Source organism: Tauraco erythrolophus, chromosome 6 (genome assembly GCF_009769465.1).
Source record: "Tauraco erythrolophus isolate bTauEry1 chromosome 6, bTauEry1.pri, whole genome shotgun sequence".
NCBI lineage: Eukaryota > Metazoa > Chordata > Aves > Musophagiformes > Musophagidae > Tauraco > Tauraco erythrolophus.
In genome coordinates, this window is record NC_141470.1 from 25348569 (window position 1) to 25372091 (window position 23523).

The window sequence follows — 23523 nt, forward strand, 5'->3', positions numbered from 1 at the left end:
TTTTATATAAATGTCAGGTTTCAGAAGTATAACGTATATAAGAAATAATAACGTCAGTAAAAATTATGCTGGGACCTCTTCATTAAGTCATTTAAATTTGCTGCATTTATTGAGAAAAGGAAGCTAACTGAAAAATGTGGTAGGGGAGGGCCTGGGTACAAATGCCTGCATGTGCATTTTTCCACGTGAACAGTAAGTTTGACGCATCCTGAGTTGTACTTACTGAGCAGTGGCTGATGGGTCCCAAGAGTCTCTCAGCTTTGACCACAGGTATTAAAGCGTTGCTTTAGAAGGAAAATTTTGAAGTAAAGAGCTAAAATTAAATGACAAAAAATAATAAGACAGGAAACAAGCTAAAATTGATATAATCTTTACCAGAACACAAAAGTTGAACAAAGCCATTGTAATATATCTAAATATTAGTAAGAGAAATTATAATTTAAGAATATTCTTCTGGATTCTTGTTTGCCTAATACTCAATGGAAAAAAAAAGCAAGTTAGAAGCTATTTAAGAATTTTTGTTAAATTTAGGCATTGTCTTCACCTATGGAAATTTTCTTTAGTGGGATCTCCCAAGATCTAAGTCATTGCAGTGCCCAGTTTGTGCTTTTGACTTCAGCCTGTTTTCTGTGACCATTAGCATCTCCCGAGTGTTGTGCTTGGCAGTGTCATGTGTTGCGTGACCGATTCAGAGAGAGGACTGTTACCTACTGAATCCCAGGCAGCAGGTCCAGAAGTGCCATACGTTTCCTTGTGTATTTCCCAGCCAGCACCAACTAGCTCTGCTTTTGCTGACAAGATGAGCACTTGAACTGGTAGCCCAGCCTGCTTCCTATAGTCTGGAGCAGGTACTGTTCTTCCCTGGTAGTTCCAGCCATCTGCAGTGTAAAGCAGAAACCTGGAACAGCCCAATCACCTGAACCTCCAGCTGCTCACTCGCATGTAATTCCGGGAGGGAGTGCTGGAGTCGGTGGAATTCTGTCATATCTCAGCACAGTGAAAAGACAGTTTTACTGCTTATGTCAAAAAATGTTGATGCTACTGCTGGTTGTTTCTGGGGAGCGGGAAAGACAAGGCTGGTGTGTGTTTCTCTGTGCGCATGTTTTATGCTAGCAAGGCTTCCACCCTGCTGGGAGACGTACTAATAGCCAGATTAACCTGCTTCAATTTTCAAATAACATACTTTTCATAAAGCAGAATTTAACCAAATATTTCCCAGACTGCAGTAGGATGCGTGTAACAACGCTGTGCTGTTAAACCATGACAGTTGTGGATTGAAAAAGGTATTACGAATTTTAGTTTCCAGTTACCACCAGGGTTATTTTAATGCCTTATCTTTTTTTTTTAAAACATAAGGGATTGCTGATGCAAAAAGGCAGGACATGAACAACAATTGTAATATAATGATCAAAACCCAAACATTTCTTTAAAACTAATGGATAGATTGTGGTTAGATGTCTACAGAGAAGTTTTCTATAATAGCTGATGAAATACTTGGAATAATTTCTTGCATGTTGGTGTATTTAATCTAAAGATACAAATTGAAAGCTATAGTGTTTTTGTAATACTTGGAGTTTGAGTTTTTAGGAAGCAGTGGATGATACACTAATTGTGATAAGCAGTCCTTTACTTGGAGATCGTATATGCTGGATTTAGAGGTTTTCCACAGCTACCAAATGGCATGGTCCCAACACTGTGTTACTCCTAAGGAGTAATCAAATATGCGGGGAAAGAAGCAAGGCAGAATTCATTGCTTTAATTTGAAAAGGTACATAGTGGATTCTTAAAAAAAAAAAAAAAAAAAAAAAAGCAGTTTCTATCTTTAGACAGAAACAAATCCTGCAGCTTGTACGGTATTCAAACCAAATTATTTCTGATCTGAATGGGTGCTTTACAGGAGTAAGAACTATTTGGATTTTGCCCTTATTTTCAGGAAGTTTCAAAAAAGAGAAGTTGTAACTTCCAAGTTGTTCAACTGCTGTGAATTAAACCCCACAGTTTAAACAGCAAGGTAGATACCTACCAGATTGTCGCACATGAACTTGACAGTGGTCTGTGAGGTCACATTCCTCTTAGGATTGTAGTGGAAGTAAACACTGAAGGATCTTTGCTTGCTTGGTAGGTGATTGGGTAGAACCTGCTCCTTCTTTTTATGACAGGTTAGCAAACTGATGGATGTGCGATGTAACACATTGTGTTAAACAGAATTTTTCAAGACTATATGATATAATATGAAGGCATGTGAGAGCTGACTTTTACAAGAGCTAATTAGAACTTACACTTGCTGCCGTGTATGATGTTGCGTATCTATGTTGTCATGTATGATGTCCGCAGGACCTGGACAAATAACATCTCTTTTTTGGGAAAGTTCTCTGACTTCAGTGATATCAGTATTTCAGCCTGTAAAATTTTTACTTGAAAGTGGTATTATCTGATCTATTCTGTTTGCATCGCCAGCAGCGTCTTAGCCATTAGAATAATGAACAAAAATTGCTCATATTGCTATAATTTGCTTTTTTTTCCCCCCCCCCCTTCTGTCTGTTGACACAAACATCTTGTGTGGATGCAGCTCTGCTGATTTAAAAACAAGTCCTTTTTGTGAACTAATGCCATCTGTCAAAAAGAGCCCTCCTGTCCAGACAGGCTGTATTTCCCCTTGGTGTACTGGGTGCTGTAGTGCCTTTGCTGTGGTGAATTGCAGTCTTCTGCAAGTGGCAGTCCATCTTTGAAATTAGAAGATAGTATTGGATCATGCAACACGATCACAGGTAGTCAAGAAGTCAATGTTTCTGACCTGGAATATGAATGCAACATTTTGCATCTGATGTGTAAGAGTTGTCTGGTAGAGTAAGAGTTATTCATTTAAAAGAAGTGCTGGTAGCTCAACGTTCGGACCAGGTTTAAAAATTGCACCACAGAAGGTTGTTTGGCTTTTTTTCTTAACTGCAGTTTCATTTGTAGAAAGAGATCTTAAAAGGAGAAACAGTGTTACTGCTGTCCTGACTCTAAAGGGTGCTCTCACAGTACCATCAGGTTTGGTGCACGCTAGCTACAGTTTTACTCCCAGGGAAGTAATTCTATGCCATGGGTACAAAGCTGGATTATACTTTATGATCTATAAAGCGAGAACCAATGTGGCATGCAAGGCTAAGTCCCATTTATTAAAACCAAACCCCAAACCTATCTTTTAATGCTCTGGCATTCTTTTAAATAACTCTTTAATAGTGAATGATAAATTTAATATTGTTTAATTGGACCTGCTTTGAGTCAGGGCTTGGATTGTAGAAGTCCCTTCTAACCGTAAGTATTCTGTAATTACTTTCTGTTTCATCTTCCTTTTATAGTCCTGTTCTCAACTTCCTTGCTATTAGAGAGAGGTTTGATCCAGAGAGAAATATAAGCAGCTCTGTTCCATACATTTCTAACTGCATATTTGCACATTCCATTTTTAATGCAACTTATGTGACTGATTTCCTCTGAACACGCTCCAGAAATAAAGTAGTTACACTTGGACTATTGTGTTTTAATTGGCAGTTTCCTTTTTGTTATGAATCTGTTATCATAACATGAATTGCCATGCTGTTTCTTGGAGTCATGATTATTTATCAAGTTTACAGTACAGCAAGCGGCTTGCTGCGTCTTATGGTTGTAGAAGTACAGAGTATTTCTAATGTACTCTTCAGATTGTATTTTGCGAGATTTATACAGTCTGCTCTGGCTCTGTTCAGGCATTTAGTTTCTTTTTCTGAATGGTGATTTTTCTGTTCCATACACGTCCAAGAAATAGATTAGAATTAAATACTGTATATTGGAAAAAAAAAAAAAAAAAGCCCCTTAGATTACTGGAAACAGCTGCTATCCAGCTGGGACTCGAATACATTTCTCAGGCATTTCTCTTTAACATTTAAAGGTCATTTTACAAATGAATCCAGGAACATGAAGAAATGAAAATTATGAACTTGGAATTTTGGCAGTGGTTATTTCAGCAGTGTATTGTATTCACTGTGTCACTTCTAATGCATGATCTTGGTGCTTGTGTACTTCTCACTTTATGCCCCCTTTGTAAAACTATTGTATCCAAATAAACATCAGAAGTTGTTCTTGCATCAGATGTGATATGAATATCTAATTTCAGTCCTAGTGCTTGTTCCTGGCCAGGTTTAACCATTGTTATCATATTTTTAGCTTGTGTTTGCATGTTTGCTGGTATAAGTACACACATGCCCAACTGGCTTTTATTGTCAGTTGTGAAGTTTCTAATTTGGGAGTTTTGTAATCTGAGAAAAAACACTTTGTGTGACAAGGCAGGACTAATAAGAAAGGTACAGACTTAAATTCACTAAAGAGCTGGAAGAATGTTCGCGTGAGAGCAGGTTTATTTTCTTCTCTTCTCTTGATGTTAGCACTTACCTTTAGTAAGCTGTACTCAGAGGCAAGCATGTGAATCTCTCCCATTGGTAGGGGAACGGAAGGACTGTGTTTAATTCCTTTATTGTGTTGCATTTCTGTTGACATTAACAAGAGCTCCGGATATCAGCCGCCTCTTAATCCTGACCCAGTCATGTGGATGAGCTCTTACATCTGCACAGAGTTCTCTGGGCTCCATATGGGCCATGGCTCAAACCGCAGAATCACAGCCTCAGGGAAATCATGCAGTGTTAATGTGCTGCCCTAGCATTTGGGAGACCCAGGTTCTGTTCCTCCCCTGCTGCAACTTCTGGTGTGACCTTGCAGATTCATCTGGCATCTCAATTTATTTCTCTGTCTTGCAAAGCTTTGTGAGACACTCTGCTGCTAGAATGGGGGTTTGGTGATACTTATGACAGGATGCACCTTAGGACAGAAATTGAGTACTGTCTTTGAACAGTACTTAATAAATAATGAAAGAGAAATAAAAGGGATTTACAGCCCTTATTATAAAGATATCACTACAAGAGATAAGTGCTAACAGAAAATAACAGATGTGATATTTCTTTCTCCAGTATCCCCCTCCTCCATAACATGGTGTTCAGCTGGCACTGTTTCCAAAAGATGGAATACTGTTGGGATTTATTAAAATGCAGCAGTATTTCTAGGTAGGACTTAATGATCTGGAGGATGATATCCCACTTGCATGACTGGGATTGGAACTATGCATCATTTAGAAAAAAAAAAAACAAAACACAAATGAACCAGGTAGTGTACGTGTCTATTAGATTACTCAAGGAATAGTTGCTGGCACAGGTCTCTTCTGCAAAGTCTGTTTTGTGTTGGGAGGTGTGCTAGTTTACTGATTACTGTTTTGAATTGGAATTATTTGCTGTTACGTGGTTCTCATGCTATCAGATTCCCAGGACCTTACAACCAGCTAGAAGTTTGAGTCAAGTATCCACCTATGTCTTTCCATGCATAGACCTGATGTTTGTGAGAGGACCTGAGGATGGATCAAAGCAGCCCCCATCAAACCTTTTGAAAGCAATGTGTGCTTCCTGCTCCTCTGTACTAGATTCTCCTGGGCAATTGAAAGAGTGTGTGTTTGTGTGTAGGGGCTGAGAGGGGAAATTTATATTTTTTTCTTCCTTTGTTGTGGGAGAAAGGTGCTGTTCATGTGCTAGACTAAAGAAATCCTTGGCTTGTAGCCTGAGGTGTGAGCTGGTATGAATTGTTGTAGGCCTTGTTTATCTTACTAGACCTGAGGAGGTTTGACAGCAGCTGCGACTTTGGGTTCCTGAATGCACAGGTTGTGACTGTGAAAGTTCATTACGCTATCTGGCTTTACATATGGATAACCTGAACTACTGAGATTATATTATGCATCTCTGTCAACGATACAAGTTAGGTATAGCAATGAAGGAAAAGGACTATACTGCTTTTTTGTTTTTGAGGCTTGTCCAAACAATTTCCTTGCATCACGTTGGTAATTCTCTTTGGGTGGTTTATCTATTACTAGATAACATGATGTTATTAAATACGTGTGCACAGCAGGCCCTCGTTATCTATTTGTGCATTGTTGCCCTCTGTTGCAAACATTCTATATACACATGTGCAATACAAATGACACGCCTCTATCTGGTTATGAATATTTTCCATTTGGAATTATCTGCTCCTGCTGCAGAGATGAGAGGTGATCACTTGAGCATGAAAGATAAGGGGCCAGGGGAAAGGAAAATAAGAATTATGAAGCACTGAACTGCATACGGAATAACTGACATAATCCAATGTACAAGCCTAATAGATAAAGTGCAGCAAACAGTTTTTTCTTACGTGCTGAGCTGCTGCCATGAATTCAAGTTATTACATGAATTCAGGTTGTATGCCTACAGAGTGACTGAGAGGCAAGAGAAGGTGTGGGGTTTTTTTCAGCAAAACTGGTATAACAGGCTTTCTATATTTGCCAGAAAGTAAGTTAGCTATGTTAATACATTCTGTTTTTCTAAAGGCTATGAAATTGTTATGGAAGTGGAAAAGCATCTCTTCCTGTTCCTAAGACCTTGGGCCACAAATAATCAGATAAAGAAGATGGAAAAATTTTGGTTTAAAATTAATTGGCTTGTGTGAATTCTGTCTTTCTGCCAATTTATTTGCCTTTCATGCAGAAGCAAGATGTACCTGATGAGATGCTCCTAGGATGGCAGCAGCTCTCATGGTGTACTGACTTCTTGTGCTCTGCCAGTTGGCTGTTTTGCCTTGGTGCAAGGCAGTGAATCCCATTGTGACTCACAGCACAGGGTCTTCAGGAAAGCCCTGGGATCCTTGCCAGGAGCAAACTGACCAGTGGTCTCTTGGGTCTGACACAGGCAGTAGCTCCACTGTATTCCTGCAGCTGCTGTCACAATTTGCCTTTAAAAGTGTCCTTTATGATCCAAGAAAATATCCAACATGGTGCTTTACCTGGGGACCAGAGCGTGCCTTCTAGGTGGCTCAATGAACACACAAAGCTAGAGAGCAAAAACATAATGAATTGGCAGGATTTTGCCCCTCTCATATGTGTCAATCCACAGTTTCTGGCACAGGGAGGACAATTGTTATGTTAAACCTCATTCCGTATTGAAGAATGATTTCCTTCCCTTCACAGTACAAGAAGCCATGTTTGTGCCAAGTGCTAAGGTTAAAGAGGGACGTGGTAATTCCAGGGCCTTTGACATAGAAATAAATTTTTCCCTAAAGGTAAAAGCGTAAGGCTTGCAGAGATGGCAATAATATCCTGCATTCTGCTGCACTGAAGTCAGCAGGGACTTTTAGGCTTTAGAAAATGCATAAAGTTATGAGAGAGCTTTTGTTTATTTATTTATTTATTATTTTAGCTCTGATGGCAAACTTACAGCTTAGAAGAGTTTTAAAAAGTCAGTAAAATGCATCTGTCTCAGCGAAGCATGAGTGTCAGACTTTACAAACGTAATTGTTCTGAGAGATGCGAGGAGTCATTTAAGCACTCAGAATGGGAGTACATTAAAGCATGAAAGCTATTGGAAGTGAGGCTTAGTTGACTGTTCTTTAAGCTACTTCTCTATGAATGTGAGGCAGTAATTTATTATTTATGACAACACTGTATCAATAACTTCAAAATTTGAAGTCTGGGGACAGATCCACAGCTGCTGTAGGACACCGGAGTAAGGGACTAAGGCACCTTACATCACTGAGCATCTAGCCTGATGCCTTCCCAATTTAGAGAGAGTAGAGGCATACAAAACGTAGGCCACTTGCATGTGACTGGATGAAGAGCATGATCGGTAGATGATTTTCCTTCTGAGAAACTCCCTGGGGCATACGTGAGAAATCTTTTCCATGTTGTATGGCCTGCTGCAACCCCCCAGCATTCGAAGAAGAGGCAGGACTGTGGTCCGGATTGCCCCTCCAAGCTAGGACTGGCCACTCGCACAAGCCAAGCAAGCTGTAGTATTGCAAGGAGAGCAATTGCCTTGTCAAGGCCTCTCTCAACCCACCATTCTGTCAGACTGTATCTTGAAAGGAAGATGGTTTTGAAGGGATTTTCATGAACTAAATCATCCCTTCACATCCAGTCTCTGTAGCTGTGGGATGGCTGACATCTTCTGACTCCTTATGCTTCCTGCCTCTATCCTACTCTGCTTTTGCCCCTTCCTAAGAAGGCAAAGTTGCATGAATTCTTTAGCACTGCTTTGTCATGCTGAGTATGCTTACTTGACAAACGTAAGCTTTCTGGATATGTTAAAAGCAAATAAACAACCTCTTAGAAGTATTAGAACTTAATTATGTTAATATTAAACATAATTATGGCACATTGATTATGTTTTCTGCATTTACGAGGAGAGTTGTGCTGTGCGCTCCAGACATCTGTACGATATGGAGACAGGTGGTAGAGCGCAACATTTCCAAGTGCCAGATCGGCACCATTTTCCCATTCCATATATGGCTGCTCTTTCTCTCCAATTGCAGATACTCATTCAGCTTAGTCAAATTGAGTCCTTATTTGAGAGATTCTGCACTGAAAGGCAAACGCATCTATCTTTATAAGCCTGTTTGTTTTCGTAATTAGATACCGAATTGAAGATGACACATTTGCTCATTCGCTTTCTTCTCCCTATGGTGGCATAAAGCAGTGAAGCACAATAATTAATGAAAAAGACTGTTTATTATTCAGGCAACGTCTCTAAAGTGGAAAAAAAAATCAGAGCATGGGTTAAAAATATATTGCTGAAGACCATCAGTGCCATCACAAAGCATATGATCAGTTCTAGCGGGAGAGTCCCATCATTCAGTCCAGTTGGGCAGAGTGCTCTAAAACTGTCAAAGACAATTGAACTCAGATTTCTCGTGTAAAACTCACTCAGGAAAACGTAGAAGGCATGAAAAAAAACCCTGACTTAAGTATCTTGCTAGGGCATCTTTCATGTGCTTCCCAAAACAGTGACTTTTGGAGCTTCCATCTACATGTCTGCTGTGTCCTATGGCTGAGTAAAAACAATAGGATTTTATTAGTAGACTTATCTTTTCTTCTGGGAGAGTCTGTCCAATAGGTTTTTTAAGACAAAGGGTGCACATAATGCTCTACTCAGCACTCTGCCTTTGCAAAGTAATGCTAATCCGTTTAAATAACAAAGGCCTGAAAAACGCCTGACTGCAAAATATTGCTTTGTCTCCTGTGGACATGCTACATTTAAGTCACTGCTTGTGGGCCAGTATTGAAGATTAGGTAAAATGCAGTGCTTTCCTCCGCCTCCTGAGGCTGTTACTCAACTCCAGAGAAGGATTCTTCCATACTGACTGACCATAGGTAAGCCTCCAAGGTTCCCCTGAGACTTTCTCAGGCCATTCACTTCATTTGCAAAAAGCTGCAGTATAACCAGAAAATTAGAAGTGTGTACTGCCTAATAAATGTCACAGCTGTAACGTGCAGCTGAAGTCATGCTGGTGGCAAGCCAAGATTAGGGTTCTGTTCCATTTCCAACTCTTTTCGTATTACACCTAGCTATGAAAAAGATTTTGTGTTTACTCAAGCTTATAAAGTCAGTCCACATTAGGAAAAGTATATGACAGGAGTAAGAACAGCCCACTTGCTAAAAACAAAAGTGATTGAGAGAATGATGACTCTATCAAGGGTACTGATTTTCAAGTCCTTGATTAGAGCCTGCTTTCTTTTTGTATGTTTTATACTCAGTGGTGATGCTGCATTGTTGTGGCAAATAAAGCTTCCTGGTATTGCAAAGCTATGAACAGCCACTTACGCTGAGAACAAAGCTTTGATGTTTATGTTTTGATATTCGCCCTCCACAATGTTACATTTTCGGAATAGAGAACCGTTTTGCTCTATTTTTAGGTGAGCACAATTTTAGTAAGATAAATGTCTTCTTTTGAATTCAAAGTGCTGTTGGCTAGTGGTTGGTTTGATAGTTTTGTGCCTGCTACAAATCTCTATGTGTTAGGGGATGAACAATAAGAACATATGACTTTGCACAAGCATGATAGAAAACCTGAATATGATTTTTTTGGCTTTATAAAGGAAAAAAAGCGTATTGATCAATATGCAGCACATCAAATACAACGTTGAATAGTGCTCTATGCTATGTGTGCAAGTGCCTCATATTGTTTTTTCAAGGCAATAAAGTCATAGATAAATAATTTGAATAGATATTGGCAATACAATGTGGAAAATTCTAGGAATATATTGAGTCCATTCCTAAAATATAGAATCATAGAATGGTTAGGGTTGGAAGGGACCTCAAAGATCACCTAGTTCCAACCCCCCCGCCATGGGCAGGGAAATCCTCCACTACACCAGGTTGCCCAAAGCCTCATCCAACCTGGCCTTGAACACCTTGAGGGATGGGGCAGCCACAACTTCTCTGGGCAACCTGTTCCAGTACCTCACCACCCTCAATATAAAGAATTTTTTTCTTATATCTAACCTAAATCTGCCCTCTTTCAGTTTAAATCCATTGCCCCTTGTCCTATCACTACACGCCCTTGTCAAAAGTCCCTCTCCAGCTTTCCTGTAGGCCCCCTTTAGGTACTGGAAAGCTGCTATAAGATCACCCCGGAGCTGCAGTTATATAGCTGCAGTTCAAGGACTGTGATGGACATGACATGGTCATCAGATTATGTCTTTTTAGCTCTTGTTCTTTATGAAAAAATGTAAGCATCAGCACTTTTCTTTGGTATTCTCTCACTTCCATGCAGAGAGTTCATTTACGCAAAGGTGTGTGACATGCACAGTCCTGCAATGCCAGTGGAACCAGCTGCAAGAGCATCATGCCTGGTAGCTATCTGAGAGTCTTTACAAAGAGCGGTGAATTTAAGGAGTCTTTGTACTTGACCAGCTGGTCCTTCCCTCCACATCCTCAGAGAAGTACATCCAGTAAGGTCATGTGGGTTCTAACGGTCTTTGGGTTCGTGGACTCCTTGTGAAACAGCTCTGTTCCTCTTTGTCAGCCTAAGAGAGGACACATCCATTGGCTTTCCAAGGATGAACATTTAATGTGGCTAATAAAGTGTGCTTTTGATTTTCTGTTGCATTAACCATTCTACTGTGCATGTTGTCCAGATCTGTTTGAGGCAACCAGTTCAGAGAGATTGGTTTATCGTGTTGAGAAGCTACCTGGGCTCACTGCGGAAAAGTCCGTCTGGCACGTAGCTAGGAGCAGATTGCACTGCTAATGCCAGCAACACAATAGAAGAGAAAGTCTTATCGGTCAGATTTAAAAGAAAAACCCTGTTGTGTTTTATTGGGAATCAATTTGGGCCAGCCAACATGACAGGAGTTGTACTCCCTCGCACGCTGCTGACTACTGGGTGCTGCTCCTTCCTCTGCTGGGCTCTGGTGCCATCCCTTGTCTGATGTAGCCTCTCCTTAGCTCAGTGCCCCCCCCGGGTGCTAGGTACTGGCCAAATGCAGAGAAAAAGAAAACTGCTGTTCTCTAGAGTTTAAAGTCTAAATAGACTTAAAAGAAGACATTAAGTGTGGTGATCCTGTTTTGCGGATGAGGAATTGATAATGCAGAAGTTAAGTGACTTGCTCAAGGTTTCGCAGGAGGGGCTAGGCAGCATTGAACTTTTAATGCAGATTTGATGATATCCAGTTTAGCATCATAACCATAGGAGCATTGTTCTGCTTCACAGCAAAGACGTTTCTGGGTTTGTGGAGAGATTTGGAAGAAAGGGAACTTAACACCAAGAGAATTCCGACTGGTACCATAGCATAAATAGAACATAGCAATGCTAGTAAGGAATAGTAGCGAACAGTGTTTGCAGTTAATAATAATAGTGCATGGTCAGCAAGTTTGCTGATGACACTAAACTGGGAGGAGTGGCTGACACAGCTGAAGCCTGTACTGCCATTCAGAGAGACCTGGACAGGCTGGAGAGTTGGGCGGGGAGAAATTTAATGAAATACAACAAGGGCAAGTGTCAAGTCTTGCATTTGGGTAAGAACAACCCCATGTACCAGTACAAGTTGGGGACTGAACTGTTGGGGAACAGCACAGGGAAAAGGGACTTGGGGGTCCTGGTGGGCAGCAGGATGACCATGAGCCAGCAATGTGCCCTTGTGGCCAAGAAGGCCAATGGCATCCTGGGGTGTATTAGAAGGGGTGTGGTTAGTAGGTTGAGAGAGGTTCTCCTCCCCCTCTACTCTGCCCTGGTGAGGCCGCATCTGGAATATTGTGTCCGGTTCTGGGCCCCTCAGTTCAAGAAGGACAAGAAACTGCTCAAGAGAGTCCAGCGCAGGGCCACAAAGATGATTAATGGAGTGGAGCATCTCCCTTATGAGGAAAGGCTGAGGGAGCTGGGTCTCTTTAGCTTGGAGAAGAGGAGACTGAGGGGGGACCTCATTAATGTTTATGAATATGTAAAGGGTGATGGCCATGACGATGGAGCCAAGCTCTTCTCAGTGGCATCCAATGATAGGACAAGGGGAAACGGATATAAGCTGGAACATAGGAGGTTCTGCTTAAACCTGAGGAAGAACTTCTTCCCAGTAAGGGTAACAGAACACTGGAACAGGCTGCCCAGAGAGGTTGTGGAGTCTGCTTCTCTGGAGGTGTTCAAAACCCGCCTGGACGCGTTCTTGTGTGATCTAATCTAGGTGGTCCTGCTCCGGCAGGGGGATTGGACTAGATGATCCTTTGAGGTCCCTTCTAATCTCTAACATTCTGTGATTCTGTGAGCAGCATATTTCAGCTCTGCATATTGGATTTCCTCATGAAATGATCTTTAAACCAGAGATATGGTAGCTGTTGATTTAAAAGTTATCATACTTTAATTAAGAATGCTTCTCCTCAAGTACTTTCACTGGTCTTTGTTCTGCTGAGAAAAGAGCAGAAGTCATGGAACTTTTTAGTAGCGATGGAAAACTTTTTGAAGTTTAGAAAGAAAAATGGAAAAAGGATAAGTAATTAATTTTATTAGTAGTTTTTTTTTTTTCTTGAAATATTGGTAAAGGAAGTTCATGGGCAATACTTGAGTATATTTTTCTGGAAATATAAGATAGCTGTCTTGTTTGTTGCTACAGTAACATATTATGCACTTATGTAGCTATGGTACTTTATGATTGAGTGCTCCATTTTGTAGCATGTTAATGTTAAATAGTGGCACAATTCTGATGTCAGTCATGTAGGCTAAATAATTACACCTGGAATTTTTTTATTTCTGGTCCTTCTACTTTATCTTTGCCTCCTTTTAGACTTGACTATTTGACTATTTGAGAATCCTTAGTAGTTAAATCAAAAGGGAGTATTTCCATGTGTGAAGACTCCTGTTTTGCTGAAAGAACAGGTTTTTACATCTTGTCAAGCTGATACTTCTCATTAACATCTAATTCTGTCCTTTCCACAGAAGAACTCAAGGAGAAACTAAAGAAGTATGTTGATGAAGTGAATGCCCGTAAGCCTGGTTTCATCAAGGTTGTTCGACACAGCAAACAAGAGGGGCTGATTCGATCTCGAGTTAGTGGATGGAGAGTAGCCACAGCACCGGTAGTCGCTCTCTTTGATGCCCATGTGGAATTCAATGTGGGATGGTATGTGTCTTGGATTTTTCTGACCAAGGAACCTTTTCCAAGCACTGTTTATGAATTACTGAGTAACATTTCTCTTGCATATAGAGGGTGAGTTAGTATTCTGATCTTTTTAATGAAGATTCAGATGCAATCACGGACGCAGGCATGAAAAATGTATTTGTGCTGTCTAACATAATCTAGATCCGTTTTTATAGTGTGAGTTATCTGCTGGTCTAATTACAATGTATTTAAACTGTATTGGAAAATTGCACTTTAAAAACCTCCTCTGATAATGTAGCCGTTTGCCCATAGGGGCAAATTTACCTTCTTTTAATTAGCAATATTAGGTTTCTTTTATGTTCGACAGTGTAAACAAAGAAGTGTCACTTTGCCACTGAGATGACCGCTCTGTGCAAAATTAACACATAACTAAAACCATGTATTCTAACTTGTTCAGTCTGGATTTAATATCTCTGTTGCTTCTTGAGTAAAAAAGATGGTAAAAAGGCAGGAGCTTCTGTCCCTAGGATAGATCTGTTCTTAACTCTGACCTTGACATCCTTGATAATATTGAGAGCCTGAAGTTATCGTTATTTGGTAGCAAGGGTGTAAATGCTCTGTGATCTGCAGATACTAATTTCTTCCATTCTCCAGCTAACACCAAGGTTAATAATAGGGCATCCTAGATAAAATATTGCAGTGTGTTATTCTGAGGCAGATCTTGCTCTGTCAAAACCCCATCTCAAAGCAAAGGGAGATCTGAATGAGTAACAGCGGTAGACTGCCCCTTCTGAAATATACCGCATAAGCTGCTATTTATTTGGGAGGTTGGACTAGATGACCTTTAAATGTCCCTTCCAACCCAAACTATTCTATGATTCTATGATTTCCATCAGTGCTATGCTTCTACTAACATAATCTTAATTTTTTTTTTTCTTTTTTTTAGGGCTGAACCAGTGCTTACTAGGATAAAAGAAAACAGAAAAAGAGTCATTTCTCCATCATTTGATAACATTAAGTATGATAATTTTGAAATAGAGGAGTATCCTCTCTCAGCACAGGGGTTTGACTGGGAGCTTTGGTGCCGATATCTGAACCCTCCTAAGTCGTGGTGGAAACTGGAGAACACAACTGCTCCAATAAGGTAACATGTAACTATGACCTAGGTTAATGTGTCACTGGCAATGCTCATGTAGATGTGACAGGTGGTGAGTGGTCTTAGCTATGTAATAGATTTTATTGACTGTAATGTTAAATGTCCTTGGGCTGTCCTCTTCAGCTTTTGTCCTTGACCCCTACACAGTCATCAAGACTGTTGTTTTCAGTGGATCTTTTTAAATAGGTTTCCTTGTTATTAGCATGGGGCAAAACACATAACCAAAGTGAAATGGTAGACTTGGATGCTCAGCAGCACTGCTTTCTCCAAATGTTTTGTCTCTTAATTTAGTGGTAATGGGCCAGAAACAGAATTTTCTTTACAAATGCTTTATATAAACAGAACTGATGTGACATTTGTATTCTTTGTAATACTGTCACATAGCTTTACAGCTGTGTTATGTCCTAAGAGTTAATGTGGGTCCACTGATAGTGTGTGAGCAAAGCCTGACTAGATCCTTGCTTTGGTCCTGTCTAGCTTTGTATTTTCTTGTCATGTCTAGAGTATTGTTAGGCTTGTACAGAACAATACTCTTGTCTTGGGGAGAGGAGTAGGTGCCTCTGAATCCTCTGAGAAGCTCTGCTGAAATTCCATGCCTTTCTTCTAGCTATGCATTCATACCAAGAAGGTCACTGTTACCTATTCTGTAGCTCTCTGCAGAAAGCGTGAAGACTGTTTTCAACTGCTGCAAAGCAGAACCTTAAATAGCATTGGTAGTGTGAGAGGGTCATCATTACCAATCAGTTTCCATGCAGTCAGTGTAAGAGGTAGCTTTCATCCAGGAGTTCTGTCTTTTCAGGCAGACAGCTTTTTTCGGGAGTTGTCGGCTTAAACACTCTGAACTGCACTGACCCACATGCTGGTCGTTAAAACAGGACCTACAATTCGAAAGTAGGAGATAAAAATTCACAGGTTTGCCACAGACATATGTAAAAGGGTGGTAATTTCCACATCATTAGAAATGGTTATCAGTGTTAATGAACTCTGTTAACATTATGAAAATGCTTTGAAATATTCTTCTAAGTCCTGGAGAGGCAAACCTTCTATATTGGTTATGGTGACTTTAAAAGTATTTAACCTCAGAACAAAGGGCGAATCTACTTTTCAGTTTTGCGCCCAAATCCTGTTCTATGTGAGGTTGTGGAATCAATGTCCTTTATGGATATTGGGTATTTAGGTTTGTTCCTTAGTCATTTCCCGACCGCCTTTTATTCAGTGCAATACACTGCACGTGGGTACTGGATAGTTAAACAAAAAAGCCACATGTATTGATTGATGGCTTCTATCATGCCTCCAATATGCTCTAGAATTATAACAAAAGGAAGCAGATACTCTGAAAAATACTCTTAACAACAACACCAAAAGCAAGAGTACTTTGTCATAAGAGAAGCATAATTTTTGAAGTGACATTAACTGCCATTTTCTTCATTAATGAATACATCAGAAAGTCTTTCATTGCAATAAAGTGGGTACTGTAGCACTTCAAGTTAAAGGCATAAATGTATAGATTTCTGTACAATTTGTGATTAAGTCATCCTGTAGTCTGGTTGAAGTCAGATGTCTACACTTATTGCAGCTTGAATGTTCCCAGTCAATGCAGGATGATTTCTCCTGTGCCGCTAATTAATATCCTGTTGTTACCAGACTTCCCGATACCAGCATAATAATCAGAAAGTACTTTTTTATTTTTTGCCGTTGTGGATTATAAGGTAGGGGAAAAATGAAAAGGCTAAATTACTCTGTATTCTCCTCCACTGCATCTCCTAAAGGTAAAATTGTACTCCGTGCCTGAGCTCTTACCTTCTTAAGACTGGCTCTGCATAGTAGAAGTTGGTTAACTCAGGTCGTGACATAAAGAGAGCTTACTGATTCCGTAAGTCACAAGATATGTGACTTGTTTAAATTTGGCTCAGGAAGAATGTTACAGTGTGGTGGTAAGGGCAGACATTTCTTGATTCTCTATTACAAAACCTTATCTGGATGTTCCTATTCAAGAAATAATCTCTTCTTTTACATAACTCACAGGCATAAGTTTTCTTAGCCGTAGATGAACCTAGCTTCTGGCTAAACACACAAAGCTGTGCATCATTGGGTATCCTTGTTAATTATCACAGACAAGAAACCTGACGACTTAGCAGAGACTGGAATGGCTGGTGCCTCAGAAACAAAGTTGAGGCTCCTGGATCTAGTATTGTTAGCACTGAAATCTACCTGTTCTGGCGAATATGTATGTCCAATAATTTGAGTCTGTTTTCCTTCAGTGGTGCTTATTTAACCATTGAATCAAGAACGTTAGAAGACAATGATGAATAAATCTGAGAAACACCTCCCTAAATATCAGTCTTGATGCACCATTTGACCCAGCAATTATAAATATAATCTATTTCTGAGTAATAAAATTGTTCATATTCTGTCTCCTAATTTTGGTTGCTGCTGGTTTATTCTTCCAGAAGTCCTGCTTTGATCGGGTGCTTCATAGTAGATAGAGAATATTTCCAAGAGATTGGCTTACTGGATGAAGGCATGGAAGTATACGGAGGAGAGAATGTGGAGCTTGGAATCAGGGTAAGGAACATAACCAACCAATACTGGTGGCTTACATTTAAAATACAGCTGCTTCTTATTGCAGGGGGAAAAAAAAAACAGTCAAAAATGTATAGATAATAGCATGCAAAGGAGATCCAGGGCTCTGCAGTAGTATAAATTGTATTTGAGGAGGTAGGGCAAAGAAAACGAGCAAAAGCTCCTATATCTTTTTGAAGAACTTACCTGGGACAAGGATAGAAATACAGAATTTGGTATTATTCTTTCTTTCAAGTAACAATTCCAGAATTCTGCAGAGACAATACCTAAAACTCCCTGCTTACCTGGGATCCCAGACTCGGTTAGGAGGATTGTTTCTCACAGGTGTAAAGGGAAAAGCCTTTCTAGATTACCTGGTTTATTTAAATTATGAAAATCACTATGGAGCAAACTGGAATATATAGGCATTTATACTGCCTTCCCTCTGGAGGAGAATTAAGATATTCATAAAGTGCATAAGTGCACGTGTTTTATTCTTCCATCACACACTCTTCATCTGTTTACTATGTGCAATATTTTGTGTGATTTGTGTACTTTTTTCTGTATCTTTTCACAACTAAATACCATTCTGAAAGTATAGTGCTGTTCTGTTAGAGAACCTTTCAGGTTTTTGATACAAGAGAAATTCTTAGATAGATAGGTGATAATGAAAAATGCTATGATGTGTGTTATAAAATTAAATTCTGAACTCTGCAATGAAATGTTAGTGGAAGCTTGTATTTTGTGCTTTGTAGTTGCCAGGAAAAAAGCATACTCTTATACAATAGCAAAAAAAAAAAAAGGAATTTATTTTAAATATATAGAATTATCTGCTGAGACTGTGAGATATAACAAAAAATACTCATTTTTACTTCTGGGTTCCTGAAATTCTTTTTCTCCCACCTGTTGGAGATGAAGTGTTGTTGCAGCAACACTGAAGTGTAGGTCCTCTCTCGGTTACATCAGAGCACAGCTTTAAGGAAAGGGAGAGAGAAATACAAGACTGCTTCTTTTAATAACACCATTATCCTCACTGTGAGGGCCAGAGAGCTGCCTTCTGTTCCTGAAACCTGATTTTGCAGCTCAGTGTTGCTATGAGTTAAAAATTACTGTCACTTTGATTTTTTTTTTTTTTCAACTGACAAAACTATTGTCTGCTTGTGACTGCGAGGAGTTTCATCTAGTTTTGCATCATGAGATACATGCTGTCTAGCCTGCTGTACTTAGTCTTGCAGAAGTCGATTGGGAAGAGTACTTTGATAGATGAGACCACAGAGACACAAATCTCTGCATAATTGAAACTCTGGAGTAGACTGGATCACTGGAATACGGCCCAGCACTGCTCTGATTTCCTTATGGCTTTTCGTCTGTCTCCAGGGAAGCGGTGCCTGACCTACATAACATACTTTCATCTGTAACAGATTGTAGTGCACAAGGTAGCATAATGTATGTGGCCTCATCTAACTTTATCCTGACTTGGATCTGTGTTCCTGGCTATATCAAAACAAATTTCTGAGCTGCAATGAACAGATTTTTCAGCAGTTTATTACCAACTCTTCTCACAGTTCTCAGCATATCCCAGATAATACCAGGATGAATATAAGTGTACAGTGCAATATTAGAGCTTCTGGGGAGCACCGTATTATTTCTACAGATGTTAAGCGTGAAAAGCAAGCTCCTTCCCTCAGCCACCTGCTTCTGACGCACACCTGGGGCCGTACACCGCATCTTGGCAAAACGTGGTGGCTGCTTCAAATGTGCTCTCATATTATGATGGGAAGCCATGAAATTTGTGTGCATCCTAAGCACTTGTCCCTAGAGGTGCACCTCCCAGGAGCTGCCTTTCATTTCCTTTAGATAGGGCTACGTTGGATAACTGTAGTCAGCAGGTGATTTCAGGACAGATGGTCTCTCTCTGCTGCTGAACTACGTTTTCGTCTCTGCAGCACCAAACAGTCATCTCTAGGTTACTTGTGTTGCTTTCAACTGCGAGGCCTACAATGAATCAGTTTAAAAAGACAGTAATTTTTCTACAAAAACTACATTATAATTACAATTTTAGTGCAATAAATAATGTTTTCATATTAAAATGGTGCTCTCCAATCCATGACTACAGATTGCTCACTGTACTTTATCTTTCATTGCCATTTTCCCTTTTTAAGATCTGTCTAGCTTAATCTAGTATTCTGCTGTGTGATATGCGTAGAGGTGGAGAAGCAGGCAATGTGTGCTCAAACTGACCTGGTATCCAGGCTAGCCAAGAAATAGGATGCTGCCTGTCACGTTCTCTGATACGATGGAGTTGATACTTAGTGAAATTTCCTTGATTTTTTTCATGGCTTGAATTTCTAAGCAAATTTCACACAGCCTGTTCCCATTCTGTGTAGTGTTTAGGCGCTGGAAGTCAGTTATTTCATTGGGAAATTTTATGCGTAAGCATGCAAGAGCAAACATCTACAGGAACAGGAGAGGTTACTTTCTACTACAGAAATAGCAGCAAGAGTTAGGATCATTTGAGCTACCTGTTTATCTTAAACACACTAAGTAGAGCATGGTCCTGTGTCCTTATATTACTAATTTTGTTCCAGAGGATATAAAACTGCTGTGAGCCAAAACATACGCAAACCAGCCACAGCATCATGTGCTGAGAGGACTGGGTAAATTGCTCTCTATGCCTATGCACAGAGTCAAAGTCTTATTCTCCATTTGCTTTGTTAGCAGCTGCATCTTCAGTGATGTGAGATAAGATTTAATCTCCAGCTGAGATACTTCTGAGAAGCACAGTCTACTAGTTAGGATTTTTTTTTTTCATTGTGAAGGAGAAACCATTACTGTGTCTTCTAAAATCTTGAAATGGTTTGTTTTCAGCTAGATGGGGTTTTCACTGTGCAGGGACAGGAATTAGACCCTGACGAAATGGAGACTTATCCCAGTGTCTTCTCCCAGGAGATGTTTTTGTCACCTCATCTGCACAAATATCTAGGTATTTGTGTTACTTGAGTGCAAGAAAATCTCAAGCTATTGGAAACTGTATCATTATTGGTAAACTGTAACAAGCCACAGAAAACAGGTCTTTGATTGGAAGATTATTCTCTTGACTCTGATGAATTAGTTTCTCTATTCAGCTCTAGTCGTCTCTAATTTGGTGTATTATTTTAAATTCTAAGATTTTTACCCGTCTGTGGCTTGTAATAACATTTGTAAAATATTAAACATATATTATTAAATAAATATTAGTAGAGTTCTGTTGCCTTGAGCTAGAAGCTGACAGATGAGTTCAAAATATGAATGCATTTTGAATCTTGCAAGCAGTGCTGTATTTTCTCCTCAAGCAAATATTTTCTTGCAAAGCTATTTATTTGCCCCATAAGAAAATAAAGACAGGCTGGTTGATGCAAGACTTGACAGCATCCTTTTTGAGCTGCTCGATCACTCTATCTGGGATTTTTGAAAGATTCATTTACTATGCCTCAGAATCATATTCTTAAATTCACATCAGGATGAGTAATGATTCTTTTTGGTCTATGTTCAGTCATTCCCAATTGAACGGACTGAAGCGTGCTTTTTTAAGGCACTAGATTGTATCTGGAGGGCAAACTGAAATCACATTGCTTATCCAAGAGACCAGATAGGAACTGTATTGGTAACTGCCTTACAGTGGAAACAAAATCTGAGTGTAAAGCTGGTGTTTCTTACTATTATTTGGGCTCTACTTCTGGGTTGTGCTTGCACAAGCCATACCTGTAGTTACAGAAGCCCCTACAAATCCAGTGCAATCAATTTGATCATGCATTAGATGGTTCAAGTCTAGTTTTCAGTAGGCTTCTTAAAGGCCTGTTCCAATTCCTACTGAAGTCAGCAGATTTTCTATCAAAAGCAAGCCTGTAGCAATCGTTTTGTTTCTTAAAGCAGCCTACATGTTTGATAAAGCTTCCAAATATCTGTTACAACAAAGTTGTTTGTACCACTTTTAGGAGTGCCTGAACAAATACTCAGTGATTTGCCTCAGGTCACAGACTAAGTCATAATCAGAGTCAAGGGAATGTTAGCCCAGGCATTGACTTAATTATGTATGTCACAAAGACTTCGTGCTTGCAGATGAATTTGTGTTCACAAAGATATACTGGCCCTGTTAAGTGGGTAGGAGGAAATTTTGTTAGAAGGTAATAGCTCTTTAAGGGAAAAGGAATGGATCTTGCTTCCAGTAAATGATATATCAAGACTTTACATCAGCTGACCCAAGAGGAAAATTACATTTATAGTTCAGACTGAGCATGCCATAGTGAAATTAATTGTATTTGCAATAAAATAACATTACAATAAATATGTCTGCTTCATTTCTTGTTAGTGGCTGTTCGTCTATAGAACTTCTGTGAAGCTGATGCTTTTTCTATTGGTTGAGAACAAGAGGAATGCATTTTATGAACAGATATGCAGAAATGAGTTATTTGTCCAGAAAATAGTCCCAGTGTTCTTTGGGGAATTGGCTATACAATAGAGTCCCTCTGTTGTAGAGCAAGAAGATGTAAAGTCTGTCATGCCTCTCCCTGATCTATTTTTTCTCAAATTCCAGAGGTGGCTTCCTTTTTTTTTTATTTTTTTGGGGGGGTGGGGTTTTTTGTGAGGTTGCTTTTTTTGGATGTGCTTTTGGCTCAAACTCTCAAGCTTTATTTTCTTTTTCTTTTTTAACCTCTCCCTCACCCCAACTTCTGGCATCATGATTCTTCATTGCCGACTAGTTAACCCCGTCTCTCTCATATGGTGCATAGAAGCCTGTTGTACATGTCCCGTCATTTCCAATCCAAAGTGTTTGTGTATCCCAGTTGTTTCTCACCTGAGATCTCTTTCTTTTAACATGCCTTTGCAAGAGTGTGGATTTTTTATAGTCACAAGCAAGTGCAGATATTTACATTTGCCCCCAACTCTCCATATTTATCTGAAAACGTTTTGGACGTTTTCCCTAGAAGTTTCCAGCAATTCCACCTGTCAATGTTTCTAATACAGGCCATGAATTACATGAAATTGTGACTATATTACATGTAAATAGATGTCTGTTTTTATTAAGGAAAGCCTTTGCACAGTGTACAAGCAAGGATGTAGTTTCACAACACATAGGCTTAAACAGCTATGCTGGTTTACATTTTCTCCTTCTCCTTGCCATCCTCTTGTTCTTACTCCGGCAGCACACCGGTGCTTTGGCTCTGCCAGCGTAGTTGTCTGAATGGCTGCCCCGTGCCCACTGTCTCTGAACACCTCCGGTTTAGAAGTAAACCTTTCCATTGTAACTTTTTTTAAACTGCAGGGTTAATTTTCATTTTAATCAGTTTCTGATTTACCATGCTGCCTCACAAACTGTTATGTTAGGAAAATTGAGACGCTGGTGTGCCAAGAGGTAGAAATGACTGGGAGGGAACAAAGAAGTTGAGGGGATTTTTCACCGAACTGCCGTATTGCGGGTGCATGGAGAGTGAGCAGTGGGATATGTCATGTGTGCACAGCGTCCCTTTTTGTCGTTGCTGCTGGGTCCCCTTTCATGGCACTCCTCTGAGCAATGCAGATCTTCCCTAAATTCCCTTCAGGAAAATGAATCTATACGTCCCCCATTCTTGTACTTACAGCTACCGTCACTTGCTGTGGTGCTAAAACTATGGTTTTAGCTTGATTTTAATAAGTAGACCATAGTTCTTCCCACTAGGGAATGATTTGCTGCGCAGAAAAAATCCTTAGTGTATGATCACAGGTGCTGTTCAACAGTATTAGGTTGATGATGTGCAAAGGGGAAGGGCTGAGAAGTGCAACAGTAAGAATATTCTTAGTTGCTATGAAAACATTTTAATGCTGCCTTTTGAGATAGTGATTTCTCTTTAACTTTACATTAAAGCTTTAAATAGAGATGTCTATTTTAATTTTATCCATTTTGTGAATTAAGAAGAGATGATTTCTAGACTGAACTCTGCAAGAAAAATTTGTAAATATTAACCAAATGTTACTTTCTACAAGATGCAGCCAATGCTTTTCATGGCCCACACTTTCACCAAGATAAAAATAATTCCTTAGCAGTGCAAGTATGATGTAAGTACTTGCCTAGCACCCTGTGGAACCAGTAGTGTCTTCTCAGTGCGGCCAGAATTATTGCTAAAGTTAATTTTGTTTTGGAAAGTACCTCACTGTGGTAACAACCTGAATCCCAAGATGACACAGACTAAAATTCTCTATTTACAGGGTTGTCCTGGTTTCAGCTGGGAAAAAGTTAGTAGTTCTTTTTAGCATCTAGAAGAGCTCTGTATTTTGATTTTAGTCTGGGATTCATTATGAGAAGAATGTTGATGGCACACTGATGTTTATAGTTGGCACT

At 39.7% G+C, this 23523-nt stretch overlaps 1 protein-coding gene across 2 annotated transcripts in view; it reads left to right on the plus strand.

Annotated features, from left to right (window-relative positions):
• GALNT18 (polypeptide N-acetylgalactosaminyltransferase 18) overlaps nucleotides 1-23523 on the plus strand; it is a 260097-nt gene that overhangs the window by 162057 nt on the left and 74517 nt on the right. For both annotated transcript variants that reach the window (XM_086613387.1, XM_086613388.1), the window contains exons 4-6: nucleotides 13288-13471; nucleotides 14397-14594; nucleotides 17057-17171. In XM_086613387.1, the coding sequence (XP_086469513.1) occupies nucleotides 13288-13471; nucleotides 14397-14594; nucleotides 17057-17171 (497 nt within the window). The remainder of the gene's footprint in view (nucleotides 1-13287; nucleotides 13472-14396; nucleotides 14595-17056; nucleotides 17172-23523) is intronic.